A 14,699-nucleotide genomic window follows, 5' to 3' on the forward strand; every position below is an offset into this window, starting at 1 on the left:
TAAGCGTGAAAAAATCCAATTTAATCCTTCGTTCAGATTCAATATATCGCCGGTCTGTTGCCAAACATTGTATGAGTAGACGCGGACATTGTCCACGGCGGATTTTAATTAAAATCAAGTTAACCCGTGATCGATGAACGGGTGGCCACACGATATTCTCGTTATCGTCCGTCCTTTAGACAAATTGAGTGTCACCTCCGTGTCGAGCCATTATTACTTTTTGATACCCGACCAGACAGATTTCGTTTGAATTGTAGGTAAACATTTTGGGTATATTTTCTTTGTTAAATGAGCAGTTCCACGAATTATTAGTTTGAAGTTGATTAAACGCCGATTATTGTGACATTCAATGTGTTTTAAAGTTGCATATGAATAATTGCTAGATTATTATACCTAGTAGAAATATGGCTGTTATTGCGTTCATTATATTTGTAATTTATAATGTTTACATAATATGCAAATTAGGTGGTACTTTAATTTCTAAAGGTTCTCAAAATATTGTTATTGTGTAAACTCACATTCAATATATTGGAGAAACCTGAACTGTTCAACGATGTGGAATTTAAAATAAACATTTCAAACTTCTCGCAAATCGCAATACTTTTAAAATACATTCTTTGTTGTGTAATTTTTTCAACATACAAAGCACTCGACGTAATGAAAAACTACAGTTGCAGTTTTTGTGTAAAGCAGGTGCGAAATGTAAAAATACTTTTACATTAAGCACCAGAAGTATAATGAGTGCGGGAGTGAGTGGGACCGTGAAATAAATCTTAGTTAATGTCCCTTTAGTCTGGTCAGCAGTGCCCATGTGTATAGAGATTACAGAATTACTGAATAAATGGTTTAGTTCTGGAATCTATTGCCTGTGTAAGGTAGATCAGTAGGCACTTGTAAGCTATTCCTATAAATCTAATAGCAGTCTAGGTTTTGCGGACAAAGTAATGGGAGTTGGCTCTTTGTCCCTTTGTAATTGTAATAGTTTAGATTGTTATCGTGCCATTACCGTATGTTAAACTGAGATGTATGTTGAAGCATAAAATGTAATACGGTATGGAAAAAAACCCAGTACTATTCGATGAAAATCTCCAAACTCTATTAAAAAAAAAATAACATTGAAGAATGAATCTATTTATTAAATCTCCTATCATTTGTTCCAGAAATGCAACATTCCTCGAGCCTCACTTACAAGGCGTAAGGCGCCGGGACAGTCGGAGCTCCGACTCTGACCACGATGAGCGATCGACTGAAGATGACGAAAGATCTCTCATCAGAAGTTCCCCCCGCACACGGCTGCCCCCGCCCCCTCCCCCGCCGCCTGACGATGAACCGCCGCTGATGAAACCTAGAGAGTTCTTCGAAAGACTACAGAGTCAAGCAATGAGAGAATCGCAGGACAGAAAGCAGAGACGGGATCTTGCTATCAAAGAGGCGAATCAACTCTTCAGACCTGTGGATACTGACGGCAGTTTGGGAGACAGCCTGAGCCAGGTAAGATTTTAAGATTCACGAGAAGCTATTGAGTTAAAGTACATAACAAATAGGCACCTTCAGGCCAATACGTCTGTAATGTTAGTCACATTAGTAGTTACCATTACAATTGATGCCATATTTCACGAGTACAATAATGATTCAAACTTCGACAAAATCAATCGAGTATTTCACTCACATCCTAAAAGTAAAGTTTATCGCAAGTGGACTTTTAGATTTTAAACTAAACAAATAGAAGAATTTCGTCGTAAAAGTTTCGTAATGAACGGGTCACTGCGTTCACTAAGTTTTTTCAACCAGTCGTCTATTTACATGGCAAAATTCAGAGCAGTACCGTTGGCGAATTTGATATTGAAGTAAAATTACGTTCAGGCAGTCTATTTGTGTTGCTTTCAAATGGTCCGTTTGAATGCGGGTTGTCGGAACTGTAAGTTCACAACTTCCTTCTATTTTGCTTCCATTACCATGTGAATAAGCCGCGAGTAACGTTACATGAGAGCCGTGTCTTTCAATTCTATCCGCGGAATTAAATTTTTGCTTTTCAATGTGAGCGCGTTTCGCGAAATGAGGTATTACGTCCCTTTGTCGCGTGTTTTTATTTAGAATGTCGTCTTAAGGAAATTCAGGGTAAACTTCGTTATTAAAGATGGTGCTCCCGTTCCGCAGTCTTTATTAAATTTGTACAAAAGAAACGAATAATTCTTTGTTTGTAAATGATCTGACTCGCTCGAGGCTATTAAACGTAGAAACAACATCATCGAGGGTTAAGAGCTTCTGTTGAAACGACCGAATATTGTTTACAGTGCATTTGGAATGATAACCAGGAGCCGTCACAATATTTACGCACAGAACGGCGGCTGCACTCCAAATGCACTTACGGACCGTGACAAAAGCACTCTTGAGGTGTACGGCTCTAGTCAATTGCGAGTGTTGCTTGAATGCTTGAAATCCTACCGAACCCTTGCAGTTGTTGATGCGTTTGAGCAAAGTGTTATATTTTATCACGCTGTTCATGAGATGCGTCATTAAGCCCTTAGACATTTCGGTTATTAAAATATGGTGAAGTTGTGAAATGTTTTATGATCAATAAATCTTTATATGTATATATATTATAGTATATACCTAATCATCATTCAACTTTGGTTGAACGATGATTATCATTTATCATACAATATCATAAAATCTATCATAAAATCTTTATCTTAATTTACGTTACTGATTAAATAATCATTGAAATAAATCTAACCATTATGAAAATAAATGAGTTATTCCCGCAAAAACATTCCCGGCATGAAATAGGGTCCGACTGCGAAAAAGACAATACGGGTCGGGATGACCCAAAATATTCATTACACTTCACTTATATATTACAATGATAATTAACCCTCAAATTAGAGCTCTGTGCTCAGAGTTGAAAGCCATTTGTGGCGTATAAATGGCACTAGTGGACAATGCTAGCATTTGCTTAAATTAATGCGTTATTTTAATGTTTCCCATAACTATCAGGCTATGCGGTTTGCTATTTAAGTACAAAACGTGGTTAATATTTTGTGTTTGATAATTAAGTACTTTAATTAATAGCAATCAAGCAATTGTTTTATTATCTTCTTATATGTACATATATAAAATTCTCGTGTCACAATGTTAGTCTGCATACTCCTCCGAAACGGGTGGACCATAGAAATCTAAATAACAAGACATGTTATTTAGATTTCTATGGGGTGGACCGATTCTCATGAAATTTTCTGTGCATATCGGGTAAGTCTGAGAATCGGCCAACATCTATTTTTCATATGTACCACGGGCGAAGCCGGGGCGGACCGCTGGTTAAACTATAAAATAATAGAAATGAGATATGTAGTCAGTCAGTCATAGACGCATAGTTTTTTCGGTTTTTTGAATCCGTGTTTGTAATTCACCTCACGGTCATTTTAATGCAAAAGTAAATCAAAATCTTTGTTTATAATTTAATCCAATGGTCTTCTTATAATAACACGTACCATAAACTCCACACTAAATGCAGTTAATGACCGGCTAATTTGCACCATTGTTAAGGAGTCAGTTTTTCAGCACCGTCAGCTTCGCGCCCCCCGGTTAATCGTTGAAAAGAAAAACCCTGGATAATTTGCGTCCGAGTGCAGTCGATTCACTGCTTCCTGTGCACTTTGCATGTAACTACTCGCTATATAACATTCAATGTATAACGAACAAGAGGGATATAAAAAAATGTTGTGTGGTTTTATGAAACCACGGTAAAAGTGAAACTGTTCGAACGGTTCCGAACACTGCTTTATACCTACTCGGCAGCCGACCGTCACGCGACATGCGCTACACAGACCAAAAAGTTTGAGACGATGTAATAAAAGTTTCACTTTAAAAGTTCATCTAAACTGATATTAAAATTTAAAAGTAGCAAACGTACCTTTTATATTTTCTTTTCTTTTTATTAATAAAATGTTTTGTTTTAGGCAATAAGTATAAGTTATTTTTTTTAATTTACAAAATTAAATTGTAATCTGAAAATTCCTGTTTTTGATTGGTATTTTAAATAATAACATTTTAATACTTTTATCGTTTATCCGATACAAAGTACAATTTATTTTGTTTGTCACTTGGTCTAGACATTTTTGACGTATTGTAAGGGTTTCCTATAAATAAGTGGGAGATGGGGGACGTCAAACACGTCAGCTTAATGATGAGCTTTTTACTCAAAATCAGTCTTGCTTGCCATCGTGTAGTGTGATTGATTTCGTGATTCTATCAACCTTAAAGGGACCTTATAAAAGTTACGCTTGTTATTTTAAATCATGTAACACCCTCTTGTTCAATCTTTTCCCAGCTTGAAGAACTTTCTCTTTCACCCGGGTATACAGATAGGATTGCTATGTTTAAGGAAATGGCGTATTTTTGTTGAAACCATGAATTTAAATAGGTGCAAAACCAAACCTATTCTACAGACAAATCCGTGCATTTGCGTATTAAAATTGTTCCCTACTTTACATGGTCATTTAATATATTATTACTCCTCCTTAAACATGTTTAACAATAACGAATATGCTAAATACCAAATTAAAGCCCCAACGGTCCCTTTGGTAACAGGACAATCGAGCCTGAATCAGCCGCAGTTACAATGTCACATGTCAAGTAACTCTCCAGTGGATATGATACCCTAGTCCCTTACCCTTGCCTAAATATCAGCTGTATTATATAACAAAATAATTTGAAACCCTTTTGTATTTATAAAGATTGCAGTCAACTAGATAAATCATATGTGTATAATCTACTAAAGAAGGTCGTGTCTCACATTGACCAAGGATAAAAAAGCTGAATGTAATATGTTATGAAACAAGCCACAAAATTTTCAAAATCGTTTTTTTTGAACTCGCTTAGCTTTAAAAATTAGTAAAGACTAAGGCTCTTTCTTGCTAATGACAATGTGGCAAAATTAGTTCCTCCAAATATTAGTTATCTATGAACCATACCACATTATTATATTCGTATACTAGCGGTCCGCCCCGGCTTCGCCCGTGGTACATGTTTACGTTTTCTCTACGTAAGAACCATCCTCGTACTTCAAGGAATATAATAAAAAAAGAATTATCGAAATCGGTTCAGCCGTTCTCGAGTTATGCGCTTACCAACACATTTTGCGATTCATTTTTATATATAAGAAGATGTAGGACGTTTTACGATCAAAGAATCATAACATAAATGGGTCATTCATATAGGCATCCTTAGTTCCAACTACATGGCTATGAATTTATAATATTGTCATGCCGAGGATAATATTAAAGTCGGCATCCTTTCGCTATATATCTGTTTAAGTGTGAAGAAAATGGTACGTTGGTATTTTACGATCCATATTAAAACAAAATGAATATAATACTTAATACAATAAACCCATAGATTGACCCATCTCATTGTTATCCTTATATAAATATTTATTAATTACTCGTCTAACCAAATTGTATTTTCAGAATACTGTCTTACTTTGAAAAGAAAAAAGAAGTATTCGTGATCGTCCTTTGATACATAAATTGAACTGAAGTAAAAATGATTTTTAATTGCAATTCAGTCAGTCAATGTTATCTACGGAGAGCTGTGTTTGAAAATGAAAAGATTTATCATTAGCTCTTGTTTGTTATTTGTTGTATCAACTTTTCATGTTTCGATAACAAATTTTGTAACGTCAAAGTTGCGTAAAGCATTGATACTCGTAGATCATTATCTTTTAATATATTGCTTTATTATTGCGTTCAAAAAAGTAGGTAAAGTACGTAGACTATAAATTTTAACAAACCGATTTCAATTTATAATTCAAACTTCCGTTAAAATTAATCACATTTTAATTAGCTCTACAATAAGTATTAACCTACATGTAATTAAAATTATGTAGCTATAATTGACTACTTAATTCTCAAATGAAAGATAAACGTACTTATTTCCATTACCACTCAGTAAACCAACAAAATTGTCAACGGAAAGCAAAAGAGAAATTAATTATAGTTAACCATAAAAACGTCATTACAATCCGCATCGTAGGGCGGCGACTTATTGATTTTACCCCGTGAGTCATCCCGCTGCATCCCCGCTGCGTCCCTTGGACCACAAACGTTGTTTGTTCTCTTTGATTGAACTTGAAGAAAACTAAAGGGTCTAAGTTTATTTGAGAACTTATAACTTGATCTCGGCCTGCGACGGTTTTTGCATCCGTGTTTATTTTTATTTTTTTTACCCGTCTGCACTCGATTCCGCTCGTTAAAACTTTGCCGCTTTGAGCTGGCTTGGTTTCTAGTATTTTGCTAAATAAATTGTGGATGTTGTGATACTTTTAACGAGTGCTTCATTAGATTCGTTGCAATTTTCATTTGAATTTTTAATTTGTTGCGTCATTTTAATTTTCGCATTATTAAGCTATCAATCTCTATGTAGTCTTTTAAAAATATGTGTGCAAATAAAAGAAATATAGATAACTAATAAACCGTAGAATCATCTAATTAATTAAAGAAGAATGACTTCATCGACCCACAAATCAAAACTATTAATCATAACATCGAATGAAGGCGCAAATCATAAAGACTATAACATTCCAATTGACCGTTATTTCCGCCATTAACCTAATTAAAAGTACCCTATTCTTAAAGTTTCGGTAGCAGGTGTCTTGCGTTCACTCCTTAAACGTCTGTTCCATTTGCAGTACTAGAGCACGTGTGACCACTTCGCACTTACCAAAGTCGAGTAAAGCTGAACTGTTATGCGACACTAAGTGTCAAGAGTTGTATATTTTTATGAGTCTCGGTGATACACAGCTGCCTCTTAAGAGATTGAGGGGGGTTTGAAAATAGGGGTCTTACTTTTCATGACATCGTTGATTCGGCTCTACTTATAACTTTCTCGAAGTTTTCCCAGTAATCTCCGATTATTGGTCATAAATTTGTTTACATCAAAAGTTTGAGTTGTTGGCGAATTTAAAAATGTATTTTATATTTACGGCATTACAGTTTTATTTTGTTTTTGTTTGAGAGCAATAATACAAATTTGACAAAATACAAATATACATTTGCCTAGGAATGTCGGTTTGGATCGTTACCTACTAAATTTAATGCACTAATAAGGCACTAATTAATCCGCTAATACTACAAATTTTAATTAAATCTCACAGCAAAAACACGCACGAAACCGCAATACAACCTATCATAAAACAATAACATCCCATACAAATTACAACCACCATAACAAGACCACGAACAATCCGACAAAATTAATGTACCTACAACGCACGTACAAAACCGTCGTTTAGCGCCATAGAAAACTAATTGCAATCCAACTTTCCCCATAAATCTGTACATAGATGCTATAACTTCGCTATAAACGTTGCTTTGTTTTCAGGATTTAACACCTTACCTGTCGCCGGCCGCGGCGGCTTTTGTTATATGATTCATAGCACTCCATTATTGTTACCGATTTGGATATTAATTTCCCGCGCAATTTAATAGAAATGTTAACGCAAATTACTTAATTAATTTTGCCATCCCCACGTTTATACGTTTGCATTCTTCGTGTTTAATTAAACGGTTATTATCATTAGTTGTTTCGGTTATCTTTTATTAGTTTTATTATATCATTAACGAAATATATACACGATTAATATAGGTAATTATTAGGAATGTCATTCTCGTTTAATCACCGTTTTAATTGAGGCCTTTAAACGCATTCTACTCAAAATCGTCCAAAGAACCATCACTCTAACGATAAAAAAACACCTATAACTACCAATAATTAATTTCAGCACATATAAATATTAACTCGCATGCAAATAGTAACTTTGATTACAGTTTTATTAAGCGTCGAATGCAGAATCCCTTCAATTGATTCGGCAGAGATACGGCGTGGCTTCCCCGCGCAAATGTTGGTTCACTGAATCGTTTATTTGCCGCAGACCATTAATTTATAGAGCAATAACGACGGCTGGTACGATTTTTATTTATTTGCGTATTTGGCTAAACCACCGTGCTTGTTTACACAGCCCGTGTGCACGCGAAGCACGTAAGAGTGAATTTTACAACCATAAAATAATATAATGTTCCAAGATTTGGAAAGACACTGTTTCCATTAATTGCTATAAATTTTTTGCCTGTCTTGAAAATACACATTTGACTTTTGACTTTCCTTTAACTTGCTAACTGTAAAAGTAGGAATCCAGTACCTACATAACTTTTTTTCTTACTAAGGTTATAATTTATTAATAAAGGCACTAGTTATTATTCTGTAATAAAGGTGAAGGCAAGGCGAGATACTTTCCCTCAGTCAATTATAAGAAAAACTATCAAAACAATGTATTTATACGCAAAAAATGTACCTACATAAATATAACGTTAGTTAAAAACACAGCTACTTTACTTGTTAATGTGAAAACATTCATTTCGCAATTAGCAATGAAATGCAGCATCAAAACTAATTGTAACAAATGTATGCGATTTAATTTTGAAACTACACCACGTTTAACGTGCGGTATTATGCAAGGAAGTTTGTCTCTATTAACGAATATGACACCCCCTAGATACGTTACACAGAGTTTTAATAAAACATAATCATTTAATGCGTATAATGTTAATATAATCTCTACATTGCTTGTCTTTCGTCACTTAAAATTAAATAGACGTAGAAGATTAATGTCGCATTTTAAAAGTTATTATGTTTCTTCAAAATGAATGTATTTTGTAATTAACACATTCATAATATCACTTTAATACTAATATTTTAAGTAGACGAAGAATTATTGCACTGTTTACCTTTATCTAACATTTGCTACACTACTGCGGCCGGCGTATGTTTCCTGCGCTCACAAAAACCTTTTTTAGAATTATTAAAAAGACTTTCCTCACATAATGAGGAGTATCATATTTCCGCAGGCTTTATCTTTATGCGAGGGCTATGACCGCACAAAAAGGGTAAAAATAACTTTCACCCAAACAACGAGACATACGCGAGCCAACGAGAACGAACGATCATACGAAATTGCCGCCTTTGTGCCTCAAACCTTTGCGGATGAATCGAGAAATAACATTTCCAAGTCCCTGAACAAAGCCTTCTTTCTGTTTGAAGTGAATGTTCTGGAAATTTGTCGCGAAATATCTTCCCGTTATATGAAATGTCGTATTCAACAGTTTTATTGCGGTGCAATATGTTGAAGGGATAGATTTCCGTTAAAAATTCGCTTGTGTGACCCCACATTTTAACTGAAGAATGTTCAATATCAGATAACTCAATAAATACGTATTACTTCTATCGATTGTGGATTTGATTTCTGGTAGATACGGTATAGATTTTATGTGATTCATAGATATATTATTTTATGTCTCTTTATTTTATTTTTATAATTGTTTCAACGTCACATGAAAAGATGTGAAGACAATATAATTTTATGAAAAAAAAAACATATTTAAGGGCCTATCTATTTTCTTTATTGTACATATAAATTGAAAGCTTTACATCAAGTTCATTGACCGGCAAACGAAAAGCTCCTATACACTATTTCCATATAAAATTTAGTTTACAACAAACCGAAACAACGTTAGATGCTCTAGAGACTGCTACAAGAAACATGCGACAGATTTAATCATGAGAAAATATAGGAAGTCTGCGAAGTAGAATGTACCTAATTCCCTTGCTTACGACACGGGAATTGGGCACCGTGCCCGGATTGCAATTTAGAACGTCTTATCTTAAACATTTATATTTTACATTAATTGGTTTGTTCTCCTATTGCGATCATATTACAAAGTCTGACGGATGACTTCCTGAAATTCATTATGATTTTTCTTCATTTTCGTTTTATTTCAAATTTTGTTTCATTTTTTGGGACTTCAAATCAACTACTTTCGAAATTAAAAGGATAATCTAATGTAAAAGCTTAGGACGATCTTGAAACTCTCGAATTTGAAACAATTAAACAATTTAAACAATTTATTTATTTGTTAACATGGCGGTGTGGTCACAAACTCTCGAATTTTGCAAACACCATTTCAATAAAATGTCAATTACAAACGTATACAATCAATACACCTGTAATCCATGTTTAATTAGGCTACTAGGAAAGATTAAACCTTATAAATTCTCGTCTTCATTTACATTGACTTTAATCTTAATAGGCTGTGTACACTTTATATATCAACACGGTTCGCAAACATTTACTCGGTCCCTAACCCACTCCATGTTTAACTCCGCTTTATTATGTTTAAAATAAAATGTAACGTTTGAAAATAAACTTTATTCTATTTACAGTAACGTAGAAAATAATACGTTGTTTATTTTATTTAATAGAAACATAAAAGGATACGATGCTTTCAAAACTCGTAATGCAAGTGTTTGTGACGGAGTAATGGAAATTATTTTGAATTTAAAATTCTGAATTGATTTTTCATACTTCAGAGTTTAGATAATAGACTACAAACCGCATAGGACAAAAATATGGATCAAATGAACCACCAGGGGACATATCTAGAACGATAGCAGAGCAAAAAATAATAAGATTCATCACTATGCCGTCACTTGTAAGCTGTCCAACTGAGTGCAGATGAGAATTGAAAAGTACAGGTAGACTCGGTAAATTTTGGTCATATATTTTTGTACGGCATTCTTAACCATCGATAGATCCATTAAAAATAATAAGAAACCGCTCAGTGCCGTACAAAAATGGTGGTCCACCAAGTCGGAATTTTTATTTAATTTCCGAGAGTTACCGGGGGTAAATTTGGTCATTTGACCATGTACGGCATCTGTGTCATACTATTGCTATACTGCTTTTAATCCATTATTCCGCAACGCCGTACAAAAATCATGGGGACAAGGGGAAAAAATCGAGAGTTGTAATCCCCTCTCTTTCCCCACTCCAGGGGGTCATTTGACACAACACGAAATAAATTTATTTTTAAAGTATTTTATGCATAGATAATATTTTTTCATGTGCCGTACATTTTCGTTGGTTCAAAGGGGAAAAATCTGAAAAAGAAAAAAATCCATATAACGAAATGTTTGCTTTATATTTTGATAATAAAATATAAATATACATTAATATTAAGAAGCTCGAGGTGGTTAATTATCACCTTGGAAAGTCGGAGTCAGGTGGAATGGACTCCGTTAAATTGATGAACTAATAAAAAAGCTATGAACGAAAAGATGTGAATTATATGCAATCAGTCCATGAATACAGGTAAAGTCACAAGCAAATGCTAGTAATATATACATATTCAAAATGTACAAGTAAAGCGCTTTCAAATGATACCAAACACTGCATATTTATCTTAACTTTATTTTTTTACTCTGTATGTTTTGTCCGCTAGAGGGCGCCACATTAGATTTTGTGAAACCCCATATAGCCTTTAGCTAGCTGGTCGTTGGTTATCCAGTGAACAATTCAGACGCCTCTAATGATATGTCATTTGTCGAATTCTGATAAGTAGTTTAGAAGTTACGAGGGAATAGATGAACATACATACATGACCTGTAAACAACCATAACCCTCCTTTTGCTTTGCCGTAGTTGGGTAAAAATATGTTAATGCCGTACTGTATCAAATGGCCATAAAGCACTCTTAAAATTGTAGCTTTCGTCGCTTTCATCAGCCTAAAAGATGTGGTCTGCACAAAAATGTACGGCATCGTTTTTTCCTAATTTATCTATGTTAATACTATTTAAAACAACGGATAAAGTGTAGAAAACTATTATATTTCATTAATCTACGATGTTTAAACTTTAACAAAATTTCTGGTTTTGCATTTCTCTATAACTTTTTTTAGAACGGTTTCTTTTGAACGGCAATACTATACAACAATTGAATTTTACAATATCATGTTAAAAAAAAAGTTCCCGTACAGGGTCAAATGACCTTACAGCTCTTTATATCAAGAATTCGATGAAATTAAGATGATTATTGGTATACATTTAAAAGAACAATTATTTTTTGACGGCATTGCTTTTAATAGTACTTTTGAGTGCTAGATAATGTTTTGGAACCGAAGCCGTACTTAGTCAAATGACCCCCTGGAGTGGGGAAAGAGAGGGGATTGCATCTCTCGATTTTTTCCCCTTGTCCCCATGATTTTTGTACGGCGTTGCGGAATAATGGATTAAAAGCAGTATAGCAATAGTATGACACAGATGCCGTACATGGTCAAATGACCAAATTTACCCCCGGTAACTCTCGGAAATTAAATAAAAATTCCGACTTGGTGGACCACCATTTTTGTACGGCACTGAGCGGTTTCTTATTATTTTTAATGGATCTATCGATGGTTAAGAATGCCGTACAAAAATATATGACCAAAATTTACCGAGTCTACCTGTACTTTTCAATTCTCATCTGCACTCAGTTGGACAGCTTACAAGTGACGGCATAGTGATGAATCTTATTATTTTTTGCTCTGCTATCGTTCTAGATATGTCCCCTGGTGGTTCATTTGACCCATATTTTTGTCCTATGCGGGCTTGTAGTCTATAATACAATTATATTACATTTTGGAATATATTTTGATGTACATATTATATTTCTAAACTACTCGTCTCTCGACGCGTTGCTCTTAACATATTACGATGTCGATAAGTTTAAAATATGCAGATCCATTAGCTAAGATGTGAGCTGATGCTGCGAGAGTATGATTAATTAAGTAATGTGAAATATTATGTTCCTGTGTTTTATGCAAAATGCAAATAAGAAGAAACATCCACATATACCTCATTTTAGAAGGACTTTTGTATTCTGTGCTTTTTTATTACATTTTACATAAATATCACACCCTTCGCTGTTCCATTTATTGTACCAATTAAAAATGAGTCGACTTGCTATTTCAATATTCCTTAAATCATTACATAAATATTTAAATCTATTGAACAACGAAGACGAAGTACAAGTTTGTTTCCCGCAGGACCGTCACACCATTTCTTTTTTCACAGTTCTAATAATGTTTTCTTAACTTTTCAGAGCCGGGAAAGTCTATCATCAGATGGAGAAGGTGCGAAAGGAGACTGCTCCTCCGTCGGATCTTCAGGGTCTGATTCCGAAGAACAGCCACCATGTGATATTGGCTTGCTGGAGAGACTGATCAGAACCCACCCCGTTTGGTTCCTTCCTGGGATCCAGCGCGCTGGGGCCTTTCATCTATTGCAAGGGAAGGAAGAAGGGGTAAGTTGTAGTTGAACTTAACTTGTCAATGTGATTTTACGCCATGTAAACAAGTTAATAACAATAGGCATTCAGCGTGTAATATTTGGTGCAACATTTCTTATTGTAATTACTAATTAGTTGTTTATGGCAAATCTTTTTGCGAATTTAACTCGACATTATTTTCTTAGCAGTCTTTATGTATGTCTAATAAAACGATGAACTAGGAACATAATAGCAAATCATGTATTAAAATATTCGTTTTCACATAAAGTATTCCAACATATCCAAATTTCACATAACAAGGCAATAAATTTACATTCGCAACGAACGTTCCAGAACTTCGTGGTGCGCCAGTCGAGCCAGCCGGATACAATGGCAATAAGCGTCCGCCTGCCAGCTGACAAGGGCCCTTACATCGAACACTACCTCATTCAGGCCTCGGGCGGTCGCATCGGCCTCGAGACCTCGCACAACAGATTCGACAACATCCCCGAATTGATTGCGCATTATTCACAATGTTGGTGAGTCTAGTTTCTGTTCAGTGTATAACAAAGATTTTTGGAACCAAGTTTTGAAAAACCAAGAAGCATTATAATGTTCAATGTTCTAAATTGCTTGGTTTAATTGTATTTATATTACTCAGTAATTAGTGTGAAATAAAATCAACAAATAATATTTGATTATGACACAAATTAAATGATAAGCGCATTAATTAATAAACACATTGCGTAATTTGTAATTAGCAGAAATAAATTTGGTCATAATTGATATTCGTAATGATCGAACTATGTATTTCATTTGCAGTGATGAGTTACCAGTGCAGTTACAACTACCGAGGCCTCTCAGAGAAGCGAAGAGTAGACACCAGTTAAGTTCCTTGGCTCTGCTTGGACAAGAGTTCTGGGGCTACCCGATGGCGAATCCAAAGAATAACCCGAACAATCTCCTGTCGCCATGTCAGCTTGCAAATGGCGTTGTGCCAATGGCTGTCACACCCTCGGATACAGGATCTAGTCTTAGCAGTTTTAATGCGAGTAAGTATACCTACTTTATTCAGGGAAATATGTAGAACATGTGTGAATATTTTATAATACTGATAATTTAATATTTTATAATAGAGAGGAAAATGAAAGTGCTAAATTCTTTTCCAAAAACAAATTTTAAGTGATTATTATAATTATGTGTGTAAATTGTGTTGATTTATTGAAGTCACAGACAAAAATTAATTTACAGATACGAGCCACAATTCAAAAGAGCATATATTTAGCACAGATAAGGATCAGAACGTTGTTTTAAAAATGTCTCCAGTTGAGACATCTGGCTCCCCACCAAGCCAAAGCCAAAGCCTAAGTACATTTAAAGGGAAAAATGCTCCATCACCACCGGCAAAACCAAACGGAACCTTTGTACGAGCGCCTCGACCCACCCCACCTAACACATTAAATCTTATGTCTAGTACGGTAAGTGTTTCCCTTATTCAGCTTAAAATACCAAGAAGAATAAACATGGCTTAAATTTTTATTTTACTATTTTCGTAGTTATCTAT

At 34.7% G+C, this 14,699-nt stretch overlaps 1 protein-coding gene across 11 annotated transcripts in view; it reads left to right on the forward strand.

Annotated features, from left to right (window-relative positions):
* Positions 1 to 14,699, forward strand: part of spri (Src homology 2 domain-containing protein sprint) — a 196,090-nt gene that overhangs the window by 160,607 nt on the left and 20,784 nt on the right. For all 11 annotated transcript variants that reach the window (XM_089697433.1, XM_089697426.1, XM_089697429.1 and 8 more), the window contains 5 exons: positions 1,161 to 1,491; positions 12,971 to 13,171; positions 13,490 to 13,674; positions 13,958 to 14,187; positions 14,387 to 14,613. In XM_089697433.1, coding sequence (XP_089553559.1) covers positions 1,161 to 1,491; positions 12,971 to 13,171; positions 13,490 to 13,674; positions 13,958 to 14,187; positions 14,387 to 14,613 — 1,174 coding nt within the window. The remainder of the gene's footprint in view (positions 1 to 1,160; positions 1,492 to 12,970; positions 13,172 to 13,489; positions 13,675 to 13,957; positions 14,188 to 14,386; positions 14,614 to 14,699) is intronic.

This window comes from Colias philodice, chromosome 7 (assembly GCF_061535455.1).
Source record: "Colias philodice isolate Cphi_HAF_F1 chromosome 7, ilColPhil1 Martin Lab GWU primary, whole genome shotgun sequence".
NCBI lineage: Eukaryota > Metazoa > Arthropoda > Insecta > Lepidoptera > Pieridae > Colias > Colias philodice.